Source organism: Pan paniscus, chromosome 19, assembly GCF_029289425.2.
Source record: "Pan paniscus chromosome 19, NHGRI_mPanPan1-v2.0_pri, whole genome shotgun sequence".
Lineage (NCBI taxonomy): Eukaryota > Metazoa > Chordata > Mammalia > Primates > Hominidae > Pan > Pan paniscus.
Window position 1 is genome coordinate 29,298,495 of NC_073268.2, and position 22,899 is coordinate 29,321,393.

Consider the following 22,899-nt stretch of genomic DNA (forward strand, 5'->3'; position numbering starts at 1 on the left):
CTCTTGGGAAGAGAAGGAAGCAGGACTGGGGCAGAGGGAGGCATTTTGCAGCTACCACAAAGCCTCAGCCTCCAAGAAGTTCTGGAGCTGGAAGACCCTTCACAGTTGTTCCAAGTTAGAGTGAGTCTTTTTCTTTTTTTTTTTTTTTGAGACTGAGTCTTGCTCGTTGCTGGAGTGCACTGCTGCCATCATAGCTCACTGTGACCTCAAACCCCTAAGCTCAAGCAATCCTCCCACCTCAGCCTCCTGAGCAGTTGAGACTACAGATGCACACAATCATGCTCAGACAATTGTTTAGATTTTTTTGTAGAGATGGGATCTTGCTATGTTGCCCAAGCTGATCTCAAACTCCTGGCCTCAGATGATCTTTCCACCTGGCCTCCCAAAGCACTGGTATTATAGGTCTGAGTCACCTCAACTAGCCTGCTGTGAGTGTTTGCATACTGGCTTCCCTGGGAAGGGTGAAACAGCTCTCCCCAGGTGAGACAAGTCCCAAAGAGAGATAACAGCTGAGATCTATCAGCTGACAGCCTTTCCAGCAGCTGCTGTGTCTGGGAGGACAGTACAGCATTGACAACAACACAAAAAGGCCTAGCGTGATGCCCGGCACACTGTGTCTCTCTGTGACATGGCCTGGGCCAGTCACTCCCCTCTGGTGATCTGGTCTTAGTCCCTTCCCCTGTTGGTGAGCACGTGGGCTAGATATCCAGGAACGTTCTGCCTTGCTTTCAGAATCTATTATCATCTACTCTAGGGGAGAATCTCTGCGTGGGAATGTCAGAGGTGACATGCCTTCTGATGCTTCTCATCTGCCCAGGTTGGTGCATTGTAGGAAACAGGGCAGATGTGCACAGTGGAAATGCAGCTGTGTATAAATGCAAGAAGGCAGCGTGGACTGGTCAGGAGAACTCCACACCAAGAGTCCAAGACCTGGGCTCTGGTCCCATGTCTGCCTCTGATTGCTGGAGGATCTCAGGCAAGTTCCCCTGGGGAAGAGGACTCAGCTTTGGAAGCTCTGAGAGCCCCTCCAGCTTGAGCATCCCATGTCCTGTGCCTCATCTCTCCACTCAGTGCCCAGGGAACCAGCATCCTTCGTAATTAGTTGGGGTCTGACCTTTGAGCTGGCACTGGGTCCCCACACAGCCTCCGCCCCTGATGAAGCGGGATGTATTCCACTCTTGCTAGGGGCAGGCTGGGGCACCATTTGATGAAGGCAGTGACCCCTCCTCTCAGCATTCCACAGGCTGACAGGAGGGTCCTCAATCAACAAGCCCAAACAAGAACTAGCTGGATGACAGGTAATGGGAGTCAGTTGAGGACCTCACGAGGGACTCAAGAAGTCAGCAGAAAAAGTTGAAACTGAGGTAGAGAAAGACAGAAGCCTTGAAAAGACCTAAGTGAACCAAAGTCAGGGTGAGCAGAAGCCATGGGGTAGAGAAGGAGTTGGCAAATCCAGGGAGTTGAGAATAGCTTTCACATTATTTTATTTTATTTGAGACGGGGTCTCACTCTCTTACCTAGGCTGGAGTGCAGTAGTGCCTTCACGGCTCATTGCAGCCTTGACCTCCTGGGCTCAAGTGATCCTCCTACCTCAGCTTCCCAAGTAGCTGAGACTACAGGGGTGTGCCACCACACTTGACTCATTTTTAATTTTTTTTTTTTTTTTTTTTTAGAGATGAGGGTCTCTCTACATTGCCTGGGTTGGTCTCAAACTCCTGGTCTCAGGCAATTCTCCCACATCGGCCTCCCAAAATGCTAGGATTACAGGCATGAGCCACCACACCTGGCCAACAGCTTTTTGCCTTTCTTTTTTCTTTTTGAGATGGAGACTTGCTCTGTCACCCAGGCTGGAGTGCAGTGGTGCGATCTTGGCTCACTACAACCTCTACCTCCTGGGTTCAAGCGATTCTTCTGCCTCAGCCTCCCTAGTAGCTGAGATTACAGGCATGTGCCACCATACTCGGCTAATTTTTGGTATTTTTAGTAGAGATGGGGTTTCACCATGTTGGTCAGGCTGGTCTTGAACTCCTGACCTCAGGTGATCCGCGCTCCTCGGCATCCCAAAGTGCTGGGATTACAGGCGTGAGCCACTGTGCCCAGCCAGCTTTTTGCATTTTAAAGGATTTTTAAAAATATGTTGACAGAGACTTATCTGTCCCACAAATACTAAAATATTTACTCTCTGGCCCTTCATAGAAAAAGTTTGTTGACCCCTGGAATATAGAAAGGAAAAGCAGAGTAAAGGCAATGTCTTCACCCACCTAAGACTCACCTGGAGTGCTTTTAAGCATGCAGCTTCCTGAGCCACACCCCAAACTACCGAGTCAAGAGGGGATGTCTCAGAAATCTGAATAATTTACAAGTCTGGGAATCATTGCAATAAATAATTAAAAGGTCATGCACTGGAGTCACACTGATGCTGGAGCACCAGTGAGGAGACTCAGGAACTGCAGCTGCTGAGGGTCCTAACCCCTGTCTAGCTCTGCAAAGCCACATGAATCTTAGTCTTGAAAGAACCGGGCCTCCCTCCTTGACAAGCTGACATGTGTTCCTTTCAACCACAGAAGCCAGTGGTAGGTGTAAAATATGTCCATGGCTGGGCAAGGTAGCTGATGCCTGTAATCCCGGCACTTTGGGAGGCGGAGGCAGGACGATTGCTTGAGCTTGGGAGTTCAAGACCAGCCTGGGAAACACAGCAAAACAAAAAATACAAAAATTAGCCAGGCGTGGTAGTGCACACTTATAGTCTCAGCTACTTGGGAGGCTGAGGCAGAGGCAGGAGGATCACTTGAGCCCAGCAGGCTGAGGCTGCAGTGAGTCATGATCATGCCACTGCACTCCAGCCCGGGTGACAGAAAAAAAAAAAAAATTAGCCCAGCATGGTGGCAATTGCCTGTAGTCCCAGCTACCCTGGGAGGCTGAGGTAGGAGGATTACATGAGCCCAAAAGTTCGAGGCTGCAGTGAGCTATGATTGTGTCACTGCACTCCAGCCTGGGGAACAGAGACTCTGTCTCAAAAAATAAATAAAATAAAATATGTCCAAAGATATGTTGACACCCCTGCCTTCAAAAGCTGAAACCTAATTTCTTCCCCTTAAACATAGGTCAAACTTACTGACTTGCTTCTAACGAACAGAATGTGGCGGAAGTGATGACATGTATCTTCTGAGGCTAGATAGAGAAGACATCTCCCTGCTGCCTTGCTCTGTCTTGGCTCTCTTACTGTGGCATGCCAGCGGCATGCAGTGAAGACGCTTCAGCAGGCTGCAGAGAGGTCTGCAGGGAGAGGAACCAAGGCCTCCCACCAACAGCCAGCACCAGTGTGCCAGCTGTGTGAGTCCACCATCTTGGAAGCATTTTCCAGCCCCAGTCAAGCCTCCAGATGGCTGCAGCCCCAGCCAGCATATGACTGTAACTTCATGAAAGACCATAAGCCAGAGCCACCCAGCCAAACCACTCCCAAATTTCTGTTCTGGTGTGAGATAATAAAACATTATTGTTTGAGCTGCTAAATTTTGAGATAATTTGTTACACAGCCATAGATAACCAAGACAGAGCCTGACCCTGTGAGGCCTCCAGGAAACTTACGTGATGTATTCCTCACAGATCTTGCGGAAGTGATCGCGCTCCGGGTCACAGCGCAGGTCATCATAGAGCTTGTTGATGAGGATAGAGGCCAGCATGCGGGTGTTGTCAGTCAGGGGCAGGCAGGACGGCAGATCTGGAACCTGCCCCACAACCTTCAGGATCTTCCTCAGACCTGCAGGGTAGACAGTGGCAAGCCTAAGATTCCTGCTGGGCTCCATCCTCACACACACCTCTCACTCAGTGACTTGTTATCATCAGCTTCTCTCCAGCCCTGTCTGTAGAAAACATGTGGTTCATCCAGAATGAAAGGCCCTAGAATGGGGTCAAAGGACCCAGGTTATACACCTGACACTGCCCCCAACTTGACCAATTCACCTCCCTCTAGGGGCCTCTATTTTCATGTGTACAAAATCAGGACTAGTTGATCTCAGAGGACTCTACCAGTGCTGACATTCCATGGGCTGATGTATAGTCTTCTCCAAATACTATTTCATATTCCCTTCCTCAAGCCTCAGCTTCTTCATTTGTAAAATGGGAATAATACTACCTACCTCATAAAGTTTGAGGGCTCAATGAGATAATGTATGGAAACTCTACTATCAATCCAGACACACTACTATCACTCAATAAATGTTTATTATTGAGTGTGTATTTATTAAGTATTTAGTAAATGCCATATTTACATTTATGATGATGATGATGATGTCTTCTCATCTCTTCTGTTGAAAAATCTTCAATGGCTTCCTATTACCGTCGGGCAAATTCAACAGTCATGTCTTAGTTAAATAAATGAGCACCTTTGGGGTACTGGCTACCAAAATAACAGATACAACCCTGACCTCCAAAAGCTCACAATACAATAGGGAAAACTGACATACGAAGATTGCAATGAGATGTGATAAGTATAGAAGGGTAACACTGAAGATGAGGTGATTCACTTCAACAAAATAAGATCTGCAATTTATTCTGAGCACTTACTATGTGCCAAGAGCTTTATACACATTCACTTCATCTAATCCTAACAATAACCCTGCTGGTTAGGAATCATTATTTCCATCTTTCAGAGGAGAAAAACAAGACTTAGAGAAGTCAAGTAAGTTGCCCAGGACAAGTCAAGTAAGTTGCCCAGTGACATAGCAAGGACACGCTCCCAATCCCGTCTGATTTCAAAGCCTGTGATGTTAGCTGTTACACTATGTTGCCTCTGGGGCAACAGAGAGATGGATTTCGGAGCCAGGTTTTAGAGGTGGCTTGGAGCTGGTCAGGCCTTGGGTAGTATAGGGAAGTGGGAGGAAGAACATTCCAGGTAAAAGCTGGGAGGCATGAAACTCTAGATGTTAGGAGGGAATTAAAAGTGCCTGGAACCAGCCTGGCCAACATGGCAAAACCCCGCCTCTACTAAAAATACAAAAAAATTAGCTGGGCATGGTGGCGGGCACCTGTAATCCCAGCTGCTTGGGAGACTGAGGCAGGAGAACTCAGGAGGTACAGGTTTCAGTGAGCCAAGATCACGCCATTGCACTCCAGCCAGGGCTACAAGGGCAAAACTCCGTCTCAAAAAAAAAAAAAAAAAAGCGCCTGGAAGTGGCTTGGTGGCTCATGCCTGTAATTCCAGCACTTTGGTTAGGCCGAGGTGGGAGGACCACTTGAGCCCAGGAGTTTGAGACCAGCCCAGGCAACAGACCCATCTTCCCATATGAAAGAAAAAGAAAAAGAAAGTGCCTGGCAGTAAATTTTGTGCTATGTACATTTTACCACTTAAAGGAAAACTTCTGTTTCCTCCCTAAACTACTTCTACTCTCAGAGCTTACTTCTGACACTGGATGGGAGTCCTACAATTCAACGCTGACACTAACCACTTGGGGTTAGCACAGACTCCACAGGTTAAGGGCTCAATCCCACAAGACTACCCTCCTTCGGATGCCAGCCTCAAGTCCAAGTTGCCACCTGTGCTTCTGACTGGCCAACTATAAATCAGAGATTCCCATGACCCTCTCCCTCAGGTTTGATAATTTGCTAGAATGGCTCACAGAACTCAGAAAACCAGTTTAGTTACTAGATTACCAATTTATTATTTAAACAACAACAATAACAAAAACAGAAACTCAGGAACAGCCAGATGGAAGAGATGCAGAGGGCAAGGAATTATTGGCAAGGGGCGTGGCACTTCCATGCCCTCTCCAGGTAGCCATCCCTCCAGCACCTCCATGTGTTCACCAACTTGGGAGCACTTTAAGCCCCTTTGGCTAGGGATTTTTTTAAAATAGAGGCTTCATTATGTAGGCACGGTTGATTAAATCATTAGTTATTAGTGATGAATCCCACCTCCAGCCCCTCTCCCCTTCCTGGAGGTAAGGGGTGGGGGGCTGAAAGTTCCAATCCTGTAATTGCATGGTTGTTTCCCCTGGCAACCAGCCCCCATTCTGACATTCTGAGGTTATCTAGGGGATCCCAGCCACCAGTTATTACATGAGCATACAAAAAGATACTTATCACTTCAGAGGTTAGCTGTGTGCCAGGAAACAGCAGCAGAGACCAAATATGTGTATTTCTTATTATGCAACAACCATGCATTTAAAAAGTGCTCAGTAGGGCTGGGGAGTAACAGGAAGTGCCTGATGAGCCAACACAGACTCCCCAGCCTGGGTCCTAAAAGCATCCCTCAAATGCCCCTCTCCAATCTCATCTCCCAGTCTCCCCTTCCATTCTTGCCCACACCTTGAGCATCTCATTTCTCTTCTGTTCAAACACTCTAGACCTTCCTCCTGTCTATCTTTGCCCCTTCTCTCACCCAGAAGCTCACTTCGGGTTTGACATCCTGACAGCTCCCTTACCGTGCCTCCCAGCCCAGTTTGCACAACACATAACACCTCAACATTGCAGCTTTGTATTCAAATATCTGAATTTTTAAATCCACATTATTTTTACCCAAGTGTTGTCCATGTTGGTGCCCTTTACAAAAAGAACAGAATAAAAAATACTGCTCTCTACCTGTCCCATCCCATAACACGTGGATGAGCCTAGATCCTGGTGCTGAGAGAGAAGATCTGTTGTTAACGCTCACGTTTCATGACACATGTGGAGAAGACCAGAATGAGGCAGGGAGGAAGTGGGGTTTGGGCATTTAGCAGTAGGGTAATGTGTTAAAGTCTAAGCACTTGCACATGCACTTTGCTGAGGTCTATAAAAACCAAACAAGGGAAGCGCAATATCAAAAGACATTCTTTAAGCTGGGAAGAGCTGATCTGAATCTTTTAGAACAAGGTATAGTCTGTGTGTCATAAAACCTATGGAAGAATTTACCATAGCAGATCATGAAACCACAGGTATGATTCCTTAACAATCAAAGAAGTTGATTGAGGAGAGGGGTAACACCTCGGAGCTGACAAATTGAGTGACTGTCTGCTAGAACACGTGAAAGGAAAATAAAATCTTGGCCCGGTGCCATGGCTCGCGCCTGTAATTCCAGCACTTTGGGAGGCCGAGGTGGGAGGATCACTTGAACCCAGGAGTTTGAGACCAGCCTGGGCAACATAGTGAAACCACATCTCTACAAAAGAAAAACGTTAGCCCGGCATGATGGTGCGTGCCTGTGGTCCCAGCTACTCGGGAGGCTGAGGGGTAGGAAGATCACTGCAGCCCAGGAGTTTGAGGTTGCAGTGACTATGATCACGCCACTGCACTCTGGCATGAGCAACAGAGTGAGACTCTGTCTCTAAAAAGAAATAAATAGATAGATACACAAAAATAAAATCTTGGGACCCCCAACTCCCTAAACCAAAGGAAAAAAATTAAGCTGAAAGCTGAATCATGGCAAGAAACTGCCTTTCCTTTTATTCCTAAGCAGATAGCTACAGATAAAAGGTTAAATATCTCCAAAGGTTTAATAAATTACTCTAGTGCTTAAATATGTCCATTCTATGTTCACCTTATCTTATGTAAAGTGGTCATTTACTGAGCAGGAGACAAATATGTAATTGACTATTTGACTATTCCCCTACCTCCTCCTTTCTCTTCCAACATGTGCATTCATGTAATGTGACCACACCCTCCCTCTTTCCCCTCCAGGCTGTCTTTCCCCTTGAAATATTGAAGCCCTTAAAATCATCTTTGGAGAAAGGCTCAGACCACAGACTGTTTCTGTGATTCTGTGTTTCCTCTCTGCGGGGCATGTCCGTAATCTTGGCAAAATAAACTTCTAAATTGATTGAGACCTGTCTCAGATACTTTTGGGTTTACAAACATTCTCACTGTGCTTTATATAAACTATACTTGATGCAATTTCCTCCCTTTTGAAAGGCCTGTGAAGTATTTTACCAACCATGAGACTTCTGGAATTTTATCCTGTGGTTGGTGGAGTCCTTGTCCCCATTTGCTAGGATGCTTCACCCACATGTTTTGGGGATGTGTTTGGGCACTTCCTGGGCATGTTCAGGCTCTGAATTCAGAGCCTTGACCTGCGCCTTCACAGGCCCACTGGTGGATCCTGATGGGCCAATGCCTTTTCTCATCTTTTCAGTTAGAACTGAAGACCCCTTCAAGAGCCTCACATCTTCCATTTTCTGTTCAGTGCCCTGGGGCCCACTTAAAAGGCTTGAGCAAGCCCCAAACCTTCCCCTCTTCTCACCATTATCCACCACATAGATGGTACGTGAGTTGTCATGAATGGCAAGGTCCTTCCTGGGGACATTCTTATTGAGCAGGTTCAGCGCCTGATCCCTGCCCTGGCCAGACACCTTCTTGCTGACTAGCATGTCCAGCAGGTGGCTGGTGATCTGCTTCAGGTCCTTCTTGGTGTCTGAAGAAAAAGAGGACAGGGGTAAGTAGAGAGGGGTAGGAAATCTCACATATATATGACCAAGAAGAGCAGCAGCTTCTAGACTCTGGAAGTACTGAATCCACTACTCCCTGAATATGTGAATTCCCAGGGGAGTATAGTGTTGCCCATCTCACCTGGAAAAAGGGAGAGAAATCCCTAGACAACACCCCCAAGTGGTCCTCCAGCCACCCTGAACCCTGACTTCTACAACAGCTCATTCCATCCTTGAGCAGTTCAGATTCTTAGAAAGTTCTTCACTCCGACCAGTGACTGGCAGAGATCCAGGGATGCTTTATGTGGTTTCTAATAAACTGATTTAATAAAATGCTTTCCAGAAGGGGAATTTATACTTTTTAGGGACATTTCACTCCCCACAGATTCAGGCATGCTGGGAGCCTGAATTCAAGCTTTTGCCTGTGACGCCGGGACTTCCTGCCCACTGGTAGATCTTAAAAGGCAAATGCCTTTTTTTCTGATTTTGCCCTCCCAGATACTTAGAGATTTTTGCTCTCATTCTAGGATGGAGCCCAAAGGCAGGCAAACCAAAAAGTAAAGCTCTCCAAACCATGTCAGATAAATAACTGATGAAGGAATACAGCTCCATCGCCTAAAGAAGGAAAGATGTAAGCAGATGTGACAGCTCGTCTTCAGACAGAGGCATGTCATGAGAGTGAGATAACAGACTCCTTCTGTGAGGCTCCAGAGGGCAGACTTTGGACCAGAGGCAGATGGAAGCTACAAGGGGATAGAGTGGAAATCAATATGTGGAAGAATTTTGTAGCAGAGATGTTCAACCCAAGGAAGTCATGGAAGATTGTGAATTGGTGTCTCCCTGGGAAACACGACACTCATTATAAATGTTCTTGGATAATCTCCTCCAACACTGGCCCTGGGCTGCTTATGTGACCTGTGGCACAACCAGAGGCTTACATGGCACTTGCACATTGGGGCTTGTCCATTTAGAATCCAGCCACCATGTTCTATAGAAACCCAAGCTGGCCACTAGCAAGGCCACAAGATCAACAAGGTCACAAGGCCACAAGGTCAACATTTCCAGTTGACTGCCAGCCACACAAGCAGGGCCATCTTGGATCTTCCAAAAATTCTAGCTCAGAAAAGGAAAGTGACTAGCTGACCATAATAATAATAGTAAGTCAGAGTCACATCAAGAATCCAGGACTTCAGGGCTGGGCGCAGTGGCCTGTAATCCCAATATTTTGGGAGGCCACAGCAGGAGGATCACTTGAGGCCAGGGGTTTGAGACCAGCCTGGGCAAGAAAGTGAGACCCTGTCTCTATGAAAAATTTAAAAATTAGCCAGGCATGGTGGCATTAGCCTGTAGTCCTAGTAACTCCAGAAGCTGAGGTGGAAGGATTGAGCCCAGAAGTTTGAGGCTGCAGTGAGCTGTGATTGCATTACTACAGTCCAGCCTGAATGATAGACAAGACTCTGTCTCAAAGCAAACAAACAACAACAAAAAAACTCTTATAGACAAATAAGAACAACATTAAGAAATAGGTAACAACATGAACAAACTATCCAAAGACAAAGGAATCCAAATGGCTAATAAAGATACAGAAAAATGATCAATCTGATGAATAATTTAGTTTGAATCTAACACGATAATTTTTAATCTACTGGATAGGCAAATATCTTTAAGAAGGATAGCATTCAAATCTGATGAGAATGTGTTAAAATGGAGACTCTCATCATTGCTTGTGAGAGTATAAATTGATGCAGCCTCTCAGAAAGGAATTAGAGAGCAAGATATAGAAAGAACATTAGTTATTCTCATAGCCTTTGACCCAGTGCTCCTTTTCTAGGAATTTGACCCCAGGAAATAATTATAAATGTGGCCAGGTATGGTGGCTCACACCTGTAATCCCAGTACTTTGGGAGGCAGAGGCGGGCGGATCACCTGAGCTCAGGAGTTTGACACCAGCCTGGCCAACATGGCAAAACCCCATCTCTACTAAAAATACAAAAATTAGCAGAGGCTGAGGCAGGAGAATCGCTTAAACCCGGGAGGTGGAGGTTGCAATGAGCTGAGATCGTGCCACCGCACTCCAGCCTGGGCAACAGAGCAAGACTCCATCTCAATAAATAAATAAATAAATATAAATAAATAAAAATAAATTATAAATGCAAGCATAGATGCAAAAATGGCTCCTGGAGAGTTTTGTATAAACATGCAAATTGGAAATAACTGGAATCTCCAATAATATAGAGCTGATTGATGAATAATCCATACAAGGGAAGATTATGATATTCTTGAAAATAAAGTTTTCTGAGTGAACCTGCCTCTTTGGCCCTCCCAGCCAGAGCAATATCTTCTAAATTGATGCCTAGGACCTGGATGTGCAGGGAGAAGCATGAGTCTGTATGTGCATATGCAGGAAACAAATGTAAAATTAATTATTAAAATCAAAGGAATCCTTTTTAAGAATATTAAATGGTATGCAATATTAATATAATGCTCAGTGCAGAAAAAAACATATAACTATTCATAGCAGAATTCCAATTTTGTTAAATATTGATGGTTTGAAAAAAAAGAGAGGAAAGATACATGTGGTAATGGTAATAGTGATTACCTGAATGGGTAATTATAGGCATTTATTCTCATTTTTACATAGTTCTATATTTTCCCAAATGTCTTCAATAAGCCTCTGTTACATTTTTTAAGCTGTGGTAAAATTTAAATAAAATTTACCATTTTAACCTTTTTTTTTTGAGATGGAGTCTCACTCTGTCATCCGGGTTGGAGTGCAGTGGTGCAATCTCGGCTCACTGCAAACTTCGCCTCCCCGGCTCAAACGATTCTTCTGCTTCAGCCTCCCAAGTAGCTGGGATTACAGGCATGTGCCACCATGCCCAGCTACTTTTTGTATTTTTAATAGAGACAGGTTTTCACCATGTTGGTCAGGCTGGTCTTGAACTCCTGACCTCATGATCCATCCACCTCGGCCTCCCAAATTGCTGTGATTACAGGTGTAAGTCGCTGCGCCTGGCCCCATTTTAACCATTTTTAAGTGTTCAGTTCAGTGGCATTAAGTATATTCACATCATTGTGCAAACATCACCACAATCTATCCACAGAATGTTTTTCATCTTGCAAAACTGAAACTTTGTCCCCATTAGAAAATAACCCCCCATTTCCCCTCTTCCATCCTCTGCCAAACACTATTCTACTTTCCATCTCCATGAATTTGACTACTCTAAGTATCTCATATGAGTGGATTCATGCAGTATTTGTCTTTTTGTGGCTGGCTTATTTCACTAGCATAATGTCCTCGATGTTCATTGACGTTGTTGCATGTGTCAAATTTTCCTTTCTTTTAAGGCTGACTAATATTTCATTGTATGTATATACCATATTTTGCTCATCCAGTCACCCACCAATAGATGCTTGAGTTGTATCCATCTTTTAGCAATTGTGAATATTGCAGCTATGCCTGTTACTTTTATAATCAGAAAATACATATAACAGGCCAGGTGCAGTGGCTCATGCCTGTAATCCCAGCACTTTGGGAAGCCAAGGCAGGCAGATCACCTGAGGTCTGGAGTTTTAAACCAGCCTGGCCAACATGAAGAAACCCTGTCTCTACTAAAAATACAAAAATTAGGCAGGCATGATGGCGTGTGCCTGTAGTCCCAGATACTCGGGAGGCTGAGGCAGGAGAAGTGCTTGAACCCAGGAGGCTGCAGTGAGTCTAGATCGCGCTACTGCACTCCAGCCTGGGTGACAGAGTAAGACCCCATCTCAAAAAAAGAGAAGAAAAGAAAATACATAAAACCAAGCCACCCCCACATACAGGAAATTCTCAGTCTGAGGTAGCAACTGACCTTTTCTTTCCCCATCCCCTTGAATCAAAACTGAAGAATGTTTCCTACCTAGAACCAGGGCCTCCTCCTTCCCTCGATGCTCCCGCTTGTCCTCCCCAGACAAGGAGTCAATGATGGCTTGGAGCAGGTTGCAGACAGCCAGAGACATCTCCTCATTCTTCACGGCCATGAGGCTACAGATTCGGTCTATCCGCACTGCATGCAGAATCACTGTGGCCTAGAACCCCAGCAAGAACCATGGTCAGCTGCCTTGCCCCTCCCTTCTAGCTGCCATGCAGGTTAGAGAGGGTGTGATAATCCTCCCCACCCCATCCCATGCAGTAGAGAAATCAGCCCAGGCAGCCATTGCCTCATGGGCCCCTCTGTCCTGGAAACCTCTTGACACAAGCCATGCCCATCTCTGGAGGTCAGAGCTGTGCCATCCAATACAGTGACCACTGGCCACATGGGGCCGTTGAGCTCTTGCACGGTGGCAGGACCATATGGAGATATGCTGTAGTGTAAAATACACACTGGGTTTCAAAGACTTAGCATGAAAAAATGTAAAATATCATAGCCTTTGCATTCATCACTTCTGCCTTAAGCACTTTCAGTAACTTGTCTTTGCTTAGTCAAACCCATTTCCAACTGAAAGGGAAAAAGAGACTGGAGCACCCTTTGACTTTTTATCTGGTTCCACTGATGCCAGCCACAGCCCTGACCACACGTCACCCTCCGGATCCTTGGACCAGCAGTCATCTGCTCCACATGCCCCACAGCTGGGCACTTACTCTGGCTTGGTGGCCGCTGCACATGCCCGACAGGGTCCGCACTGCAGCCAGCACCAGCTCAGGCTTCTTAGTGTCCAGAAGCTGCACTAGCAAGGCTACTCCATTGTTCTGGAAGATCTTCTCAGCCCCTGCTTCCTCACGGCCTAGGACAATGAGATTGTTGGCAGCCTGAAGGAGGAAGAGGCAATAAGGGTTACGAGGGAGGTACGGCCACCCAGGCCTGGACCATGGGCCAAGTACAAGAAGAGCCAGTGCAAAGACTGGATCTTCAGAACATTGTTCTATTATCTCACCTTGGTAATCCTCCTCCTGGAAACATAGCCCAAGAACATAATTCAAGAAAAAAAGCCAAGTAATTTGCATCAAGACCAACTGGATGAAATATATTGCAGCCATTAAAGTCATGAATAAAAAGACTAAGAGCAATGGAAAAAGCATTGGTATGCAGAATCAGGATCAAATGTTTACTCCAATTGCACTTATGTTAAAATAAAGATGTATATAATGCTTACAGAGAAGGACTAGAAAAAAGGTGGAGAAATGAAGTGTTTTTACACGGAGAATCATTTCCTTAAACATTTTGTTGATTTTCCTGTTCAGGGAAATCTGAAGTTCCCGGGAAGTGAGCAGCAAAAACACTAGATGGGACCTGAAAGCCCTGGGTTTGAGTTCTGATTCTGCTCCCTGCTAGCTGTATGAGCTTGGGTGAGTCACGGCACTTCTCTGGACCCCAGACTCCTCATCTGTAAATTTAGGCAGTTGAGTAAGCAGGTTCCCAAGTCTCTTCCCACCTAAAGCCTTCCAACTTAAGGATGTATGAACCTTAAAATAAAAGGCTCCAGGTCTCAAGCAGGACCTGAGAACCCAGGGCTGAGAAGCACAGGAGGTGGAAGAAGGGGAAGGGGAGGAGGTGGGCAAAGAGATGTTGAGTTGGGTGCTGGGGAGAGGGCTGATTAGAGAATTCCAGGCAAGCGTGACCAGAACCATCACTATCAACTAAGGGCTTTGTACTTTTCCAAAAAAAAAAAAAAACAAATAAACAAAAAAAACAAACCAAAAAACTTTGTTTTATCTGTAACAACTTATTATGTTCTCACAAGAGTTTGTTAGGAAAGATATTTGCCTAGTTTATGGATTTATTGAACATGAAACTAGCAAAAATTCCCCATTGTCTCTCAAGTTCTTGCAAATGTAAAACACTCGAATGTTCAATTTTTTTCCACTGCAGAAACACTAGAAGGAAACATTAAAAAAAAAGGTAACAAGTTTGGTTAAGAGGATGATTATGTTGGTAAATATTTAAATTTTTCAGAATGACTTCTTTCAATATTTTTTAATGAAATAAAACATTATTTTAATGGGCCCGTTATTTCTTAGGGCCGAAATTATAGTGAGGCCAGTGAGGTACTTGCCTTGGGTGCAAAATTTAAAGGGGGCACCAAAGAACTCAATAATCGAATAATAATCAATGCTATATTTTTAAAAATCAAAATCAATGCCAGAAAAATCCATGATGAACAAAACATCAAAATTTCAAATAAAGACAGGATCCAACCTTGCTGCATGACTCTCCTCACTAGATTCACCCAAATCTCAGTCCTTCTTATGGTTTACACTGTGTTCCAATGTGCTTAACCTTTGGCCAATTTTCCTTCCTGGGCTGCAAAGACAGGCCTCCGGTCCCCCTTCCCCCTCGGAATGATGTCACTGTCCAGACTGGCGGGTCCTTCTGCTGGCTGGATGGCACTGGCCAGCACTCACCTTTTCCCGCTTATCAGCCTCACTGTTTTCATCCAAGATGATCTCAAACATCTTCTGTACCCTCGAGTCTGTGGAGAACTGCACTCGGAGCTGAGGAGAGAGGAGGGAGTGGGGAAGGAGGCAGGTGGGGTCCACGTCATTTCAGCTCCACATTCAGTTCATCTCAGTAAATATCAGGGTGTCTACTCTGGGCTCCCACACATACGTTCATTCATGTATTCATTCGACAAACATTTACTGGATAAGTACGATGAATTAATAAATACAATAGAATTGTGAACAAAATCAAGTCCTTGCCCCTGAAGGCTCACCATCTGGTTACATTTGTTATCCCATTTAGACATCACAATAGTCTGGGAAGGAATAAAGGATCTTCAGCCAAGTTTTAGAGTCTAGTAAACAATCTGCTATTAGACATTTAAATAGGGATAAAACAGAAATATGTCTCCATACTCAGAATCCTGAAGCAGCTTTCTTTTTTTTCTTTTTAACACACTTGAAATGTAGATGAAGCAGCTTTCAAGCTCTGTTTCAAGCAAATTGAACTCATTTTGTTTGGATATCTGGTCCCTCACAGTCCCCACTCCAACCCCACTGCCCTGGGTCCTCCATAAAGTGACCTAACTGATCATCATCCTTCACTCCGCCAGCTCGTTTTGAACCTCCTGTTACTTTGTTTGGGGGGTCCACACTACTCCCACCTACTTCTGAGCACATTTTTTAATTTTTAATTGTTTTTTTGAGATGGAGTCTTGCTCTGTCACCCAGGCTGGAGTGCAGTGGCATGATCTCTGCTCACTGTAACCTCTGCCTCCCAGGTTCAAGTGATTCTCCTGTCTCAGCCTTCTGAGTAGTTGGGATTACAGGCATGTGCCACCACGCCCAGCTAATTTTTTTATTTTTAATAGAGACGGGGTTTCACCATGTTGGCCAGGCTGGTTTCGACTCCTGATGTCAGGTGATTCACCAACCTCGGCTTCCCAAAGTGTTGGCATTACAGGCGTGAGCCACCACACCCAGCCTATTTTTAATTTATTTTTATTTTTGGTAGGAACAGCGTCTCTCCCTATGTTGCCCAGGCTGGTCTCCAACTCCTGGGCTCAAGTGATCCTCCCGCCTTGGCCTCCCAAAGTGCTGGGATTACAGGCGTGAGCCACCGCACCCAGCCTTGTGCTCATTTCCTTTGGGGGTGTGGAGAGGTCTTTCCTTCGCCTATCCCTCTCTGAATCTCTCCTTAGTTTATATTTCCTCAGTCCTTGAGTCTGCACCCTGGACAGCATGCTGTGGTCCTACCACAGGGCTTCTCCAGATGTGTAGAAGTTATTGAGTCTTGGAGCAAGGGGCTGAGTGATCAATTACCTTACGGCTCTTACAGAGAGGAAACCAACACCCCAAGAGATGCCCCACAAAAACTAGCAGCTGAGCCAGGACTAGGGTTCAGGATTTCTCACCTCTGGTCCAGGTTCTCCGCACCCTACTCCATTTCCTAGAAAATATTTTATGCTCCTGGCTCACATCAGTAATCCCAGCACTTTGGGAGGCTGAGGTGGGTGGATCACATGAGGCCAGGAGTTCGAGAGAGTCTGGCCAACATGGTGAAACCCCATCTCTATCAAAAATACAAAAATTAGAATCCCCGCCCCGCGGTGGGGCGCGGGAAATGTGGCGTACGGAAGACCCGCTCCCCGGCGCCGCTCGTGGGGGGCCCAAGTTCTGATCGAGGCCCGCGACCTCAGATCAGACGTGGCGACCCGCTGAATTTAAGCATATTTGTCAGCGGAGGAAAAGAAACTAACCAGGATTCCCTCAGTAATGGCGAGTGAACAGGGAAGAGCCCAGCGCCGAATCCCCGCCCCGCGGTGGGGCGCGGGAAATGTGGCGTACGGAAAAATACAAAAATTAGCCAGGTGTGGTGGTGCACGTCTGTAATCCCAGGTACTTGGGAGGCTGAGGCACAAGAATTGCTTAAACCCAGGAGAAAGAGGTTGGAGTGAGCAGCTGAGATCATGCCACTGTACTCCAGCCTGGGCAACAAAGCGAGAATCTGTCTCAAAAAAAGCAATCATGCTCCTAATGGGGCCTGGCTCTCCTCTATCCCTCATCGATGTCCTCAATTCCCATGTATTTTATAATACATAGAAAGAGAGAGAGATCATGTTGCAGACATACTAAGTTATAATAATATTTCTAAACCTCCATCTGGAATTTTTTTTGGGGGGGCGGGGGTGGGAGAGACAGAGTCTTGCTCTGTCGCCCAGGCTGAAGTGCAATGGCACATGATCTCAGCTCAATGCAACCTCCACCTCCCAGGTTCAAACAATTCTTCTGCCTCAGCCTCTTGAGTAGCTGGGATTACAGGCGCCCCCACCACACCCGGCTATTTTTTGTATTTTTAGTAGAGACGGGGTTTCCCCATGTTGTCCAGGCTGGTCTCAAACTACCTGATCTCAAGTGATCTGCCCGCCTCAGCCTCCCAAAGTATTGGGATTATAGGCATGAGCCACTGTGCCTGGCCCCATCTGGAATTTAAAAGACCTGTGTTCTAGCCTTGGCTGGCTTGCGCCCTCAAACAAGCATCACAGATAGAAGCACCTGCTTAGCTGTTCTGTGCAGCCTGCCCATGCCACTTGCTGTCTCTATCTCAGAGTGTGGAGGTAGGGCTAGCCCTGCCCTGATGACCCACCTCCCTAACCCATTCCTACTAGGAATGAAGAGAGGGGCTGGGCAGCCAAGGGTTGTGGGAAGAGGCCCAGCTCACCTTCTCCTGAATGCTGGTGTTGAGTCTCCTCAGCGTCTCCTGGAAGTTCTGGTTCCGTGGCTCGAGGGTGGCACAACGCTGCACGTCTTTGAAGGCCTGGTCCAGCTTCCCCAGGTGCTCCAGTGCCTGGCATCGCCGATACAGAGCCTTGATGTCCGAGGAGTTGATGTCGATGGCTATCGAGGGGAGACGGGGGATGACGGCCTTAGGGAGCCAGACTACAGACCACCAGCCCCACTTTCCCAACTCCAGGAAGCATGCTCTTGCTGCGCTTCTGTGTCTTCCTTGGAGATTATCCAAACATGTGGACTCTCTGGCCCTTACCTCCCCTTTGTTAGGGAGACAGTAAGATCCACAGAGTTTCAAGGTGGGAAGAGAGCTTGAGGGTCATGTCATCCAATTCCTAACGCTCCAGTCTCTGCTACAGGATCCCCGCCAGGGGCTTAACCAATCGATGCTTGCATACCTCCAGCAGTGGGGAGCTCCCTCCTCCTCAAGACAGCCAGGCAGGCCTGGCGCAGTGGCTGATGCCTGTAATCCCAACACTTTGGGAGGCCAAGGTAGGCAGATCACAAGGTCAGGAGTTCGAGACCAGCCTGGCCAACATGGCGAAACCTTGTCTCTACTAAAAATACAAAAATTAGCCGGGCGTGGTGGCAGGCACCTATAATCCCAGCTACTTGGGAGGCTGAGACAGGAGAATTGCTTGAACCCGGGAGGCAGAGGTTGCAGTGAGCTGAGATCATGCCATTGCACTCCAGTCTGGGCAACAGAGCAAGACTCCATCTCAAAAAAACAAAACAAAACCTAAAAAACAAAACAAAACAAACAACAACAACAACAACAAAAGACAGCCAGGCAGCTTAATCAGAAAACATTTCCCTCTCCCTACCTGAAATGTGTTCCCTGTAACACTGCCCAGCCCTGGAACCCTTGAGATGATGAAATCCAATCCTTCTTCCTTGTGACAGCCTTTTAGGAATTTGAAGGCAGCTCTCTGACCCACCTGGGAGTTGCCTTTTCTGGGCTAAATATTGCAGCTTCCCTCAACTGCTCTTCACAGGATATGTTTCCAGTCCCTTCTCCAGCTTGTTCTCTCCCTCTGAAGTCACTCCATACTCACTGTTTCTTCCCCCAAAATGGTAACTAGATTAAAACCCAGGCCATGCAGAGGAGAATGTGACAGGGCAAGCTTGGGGGTGGGAGGGGCTCACCTCTGGAGGCATCTGAAGCTGCCTGGACATAGCTCTCCTGAGGAAAGGGGAAGGAGAAGGAGACTCAGTTAATGTGGGCCCAATGCAGAGATGGCCAGAGAGTGTCCCCACAGTGTGGGGAGAGGGTTTCCTGGGGGAGCTGCAGGCTGTCAGAGGCCCAGGGCATGCTCCTCACAGGCATGGCAAAGAGGACAGGCTTTGACATCAGGCAAACCCAGGTTTGAATCTCGGCTCTGCTACTACTTGGGAGAGCTTGGGCAAGTTAATGAAGCCCTCTGGATCCCGAGTTTCTTACCTGCAATAGGGGGAGGACAACAACAGCTATCTCACGGGCCATTAGTAAGATGCCATGAATAACACATGAAAGCACCTGGCATTGGGCTGATTCTGCTCTGGATGAATTTCTGTCTTTCCGGGGCATGGGTCAGGGGGTTGGAGGCACCCTTCTCCAACCCCAGGCATCCAGGAGAGTCGGCTGGGATGAAGGGCAATTTCTATCGGGGTGAAGGGGCTGCCACTCAGCCCCAAAGCCCCTCTGCCTCACTCCCACCCTGTGCCCTGCCCTGCCCCAGACCGTTTTCAGGCCACAGGCTGCCCGGTTCCGATAAAGCGTGGCCAGCAGGGCCTTGTCCTTGGTCAGCTTCAGGGCCTGGCTGTAGCTCTTTGTGGCGGCCTTGTAGTCCTGGAGCTGGAAATGCCGGTTCCCTTCCTCCTTCAGCTGTACCGCTTCCACCTCTGCCATCTGCTGGGACAGGAGAAGCTCTGTCTGGTCAGCCCCTCACTGCAGACCCAGGGCTGGGCTCCTGGCCTGAGGTCCGGAGCTCCAGGGTCCCCTCACACCAGAGAGGATGGTGGGGATTCTGCCTGGAAGGGATCCACCCCCAGAACCCCCATATCTATTGCCCCATGAGGACATTATAGCATTTGCTCAGAGCTTGGCCCAAGTTGAGAGTCCCTGTGCCTCACTCTCTGTCCCTCCCAGCCTGAGCAGGCGAAGCCACTCAGTTTGTGCCAAAGGCCTGAACTCTCATTGCAGGTCTTAGAAGTTTGCCGTCTCCCTCCCCAGTCCAGGGCACACCCCAGGCCCATGCTCACTTTTTCAGCAAGGACGATGCTTTCGATCTGTCCTCTTGTGATGCTGCTCCCCTGAGCACTCCTGTGTCAACCTCCAGCCAGCCAGCCTCAGTCTGCCCCTCCCAGCCCCCACCCAAGAGATTTTCTTGCCTCAGCCAGTGGCTCTGGACCATATTTGGCCACAGGGGCAGGTGCCCCTGGAGTCTGTCACTGATACTCAGGGCCCTCCCCCTCCCCAGACTGGTCAGTCATGACCACGTGGAGGTGCTGACCAGCCTCTGCCCAAGCACCCCACTCTGGGGTATCCTGGCAGGGGGGGGCTTAGGCACTAACATTCCAAAGAGTGACAGAAAGATCCAGAAGGGACAGGAACCCCCCAGCAGACTCCCTCCCTGGGCACAGCTCTAATGCACCTTTCCACATCTATCCCAGATAAACAGCTTCCTCTCCCTCCCTTCAACCATTGCTATTTTTGGGAGCAGAGTGACAGCTGAGGGGCTGACAGACTGGGACACACAGCAGTTGCCCAGATCCCAGACCAACTGGAGAGTTCCAGAAATACCTTTCTGGAGGGAGCGGGGAAGGAACAGGGGAAGAAAGTTCCTTCCCTTTTCCACTTCTGCGCAACACCTCAACCCACCCTGCTTTCACGTGTTCAAAATGTCTTTGCTTTTCAGAAAGACCAACAGGACTTGCTAACTCAGTTTAGTGTGAGTGAGTGGTTCGTTAGTTTCGGTCCACATGCGGTCTCCTGTTCCTCCCCCTGTGTATAGAGTGGATCTATTCAGCCTACCTCTCCCATCTGACTGGGAGCTCCCAGAGCGTGGGCTTTGTGTATCCCCCATCAGGCTGAGATCTCTTAGGGCAAGGGCTGGGTCAGACTGGGAATTCCCCCGAGGCCAAGGGTCCCCCCACCCGACTGGAAACTCTCCTGGGACACACTGAGGCTCCCTCGTCAGAAGGGGGTCTTCCTGGGACAAGAACTATGTATTCGCCATTGCAGAGGGGTCTCTCCTGAGGCAGGAATGTTTCTCCTTAGCTAACTGAGAGTTCCTGAAGAAATGTTATGACGTTGTCCCCAGTTGGACCCAGAACTCTTCTGCCTTTCAGTGCCGTCAAGCCTGGGCTGTGAGCTCCCTCCTGGAAGGCAAAGACAGCATCCCATATAGCTTGTCCCCCAACCCCCTTCCTGCACAGGTTCTGGCACATTCAGTGTCCGAAGTGTGTTTCCTGAATGGAATGAATGGATGAATGAATGGTGTCTTCATGCTGATGATTTCCTCCACTCGCCTCTCGTCCCTCTCCCCTCCACCCCACACATATCTTCAAACTTACCTGGCCAGAGCTGAGAAAGACACTGAGGAAAATCCCAGGTGGAATCATTCATACTAGATTCTACTCGCAGACCTGTGACCTTGGACACACCGCTATGTGACCTTGGACAAGTTGTAGTGCCCTGCTGGACACAAAGCCCAGCCCTAACACATGTTTGTTGAATGAGCAAATAAATGAATGAATAGATGGATGAATTCCCTGCCTTCATGTTATCACAAGCCCTGGGCCCTTTTGTGGGGCAAGCTCTCTGCAGCAATGAGGTAATAGGATAAAGGATCCTGACATTGGCAGAGACCTGCGGTTCTGTGACTTTAGGTCCAAGGGATCTTATATTCAAATGCTGATTCAGTAATTCATTCCACAAGCATTTCTTAAACATCTTGTTGTTGTTGTTGTTGTTGTTGTTTGAGACAGAGTCTTGCTCTGTTGCCCAGGCTGGAGTGCAGTGGCACGATCTCGGCTCACTGCAACCTCCACCTTCTGGGTTCAAGAGAGTCTCCTGCCTCAGCCTCATGAGTAGCTGGGATTACAGGCATCCACCACCATGCCTGACTAATTTCTGTATTTTTAGTAGAGATGGAGTTTCATCATGTTGGCCAGGCTGATCTTGAACCCCTGACCTCATGATCCACTTGCCTAGGCCTCTCAAAGTGCTGGGATTACAGGCGTGAGCCACCGCGCCTGGCCCACATTTCTTAAACATTTATTATGTGTGAGGAACTGTGAAGCATAGAACACTGGTGAGGGCAAGGATTTGTGTCTATGTTGTTCCCTCACATATTCCAAGCTTTTGTAATGGTGTGGGGCACAGTGGCTGACACCTGTAATCCCAGCACTTTGGGAGGCCAAGGCAGGCGGATCACCTGAGGTCAGGAGTTCCAGACCAGCCTGGCCAACATGGCGAAACTCCGTCTCTACTAAAAATACAAAAGTTAGCCGGGCATGGTGGCGGGTGCCTGTAATCCCAGCTACTAAGGAGTCTGAGGCAGGAGAATCACTTGAACCCCAGAGGCAGAGGTTGCAATGAGCCAAGATCACGCCACTGCACTCCAGCTTTGGTGACAGAGCAAGATTCCATCTCAAAAAAGAAGAAAAAAGAAAAAGAAGGTGCTCAATGCTATTTGTTGAATGAATGAATGAAATAATTCCATGGATCTGTGATTCTGTGATTTCTTTTTTGTTTGTTTGTTTGTTTGTTTTGTTTTGTTTTTTGTTGAGACAGGGTCTCGCTGTCACAAGTGGAAAGCAGTGGCATGATCACGGCTGACTGCAGCCTTGACCTCCCAGGTTCAAGCAATTCACCCATCTCAGCCTCCTGAGTAGCTGGGACTATAGGTGCATGCCACCTGGCTATTTTTTTTTGTAGAGACATGATCTCACCATGTTGCCCAGTCTGGTCTCAAACTCCTGGGCTCAAGTGATACTCCCACCTCGGCCTCCCAAAGTGCTGAGATTACAGGTGTGAGCCACTGTGCCAGCTGGATCTGTGATTTCTAAATGTGAGGAATACCAGGATGTTTTGAAAACATACAACAGGGAAATATGACATCATTTCAAAGGTTTCCCTGCGTAAGTGATAAATGAGTTGATATACATAGAACTCCTACAATGTCTGGCAGAGAGTAGGCACTCAATACATTTATTGGATGAATGAATAAATATTCAAGGCAAGACCTGAAGAATGAGGAACTATTCCTGTATTAGTCGGCTGTGGCTACCATAACAAAATAGCACAGA

The 22,899-nt window shown here is 47.4% G+C and overlaps 1 protein-coding gene across 1 annotated transcript in view; it reads right to left on the reverse strand.

Annotated features, from left to right (window-relative positions):
* Window positions 1-19,687, reverse strand: part of UNC45B (unc-45 myosin chaperone B) — a 41,465-nt gene extending 21,778 nt beyond the window's left edge. Inside the window, exons 1-8 of the mRNA XM_055101126.2 lie at window positions 19,328-19,687; window positions 18,754-18,790; window positions 17,540-17,715; window positions 14,782-14,871; window positions 13,021-13,188; window positions 12,299-12,467; window positions 8,216-8,386; window positions 3,589-3,760 (exon numbers count right to left, since the gene is read on the reverse strand). Coding sequence (XP_054957101.2) covers window positions 3,589-3,760; window positions 8,216-8,386; window positions 12,299-12,467; window positions 13,021-13,188; window positions 14,782-14,871; window positions 17,540-17,715; window positions 18,754-18,790; window positions 19,328-19,495 — 1,151 coding nt within the window. The 5' untranslated portion in view covers window positions 19,496-19,687. The remainder of the gene's footprint in view (window positions 1-3,588; window positions 3,761-8,215; window positions 8,387-12,298; window positions 12,468-13,020; window positions 13,189-14,781; window positions 14,872-17,539; window positions 17,716-18,753; window positions 18,791-19,327) is intronic.
* Between the last annotated feature and the right edge of the window lie 3,212 nt (window positions 19,688-22,899).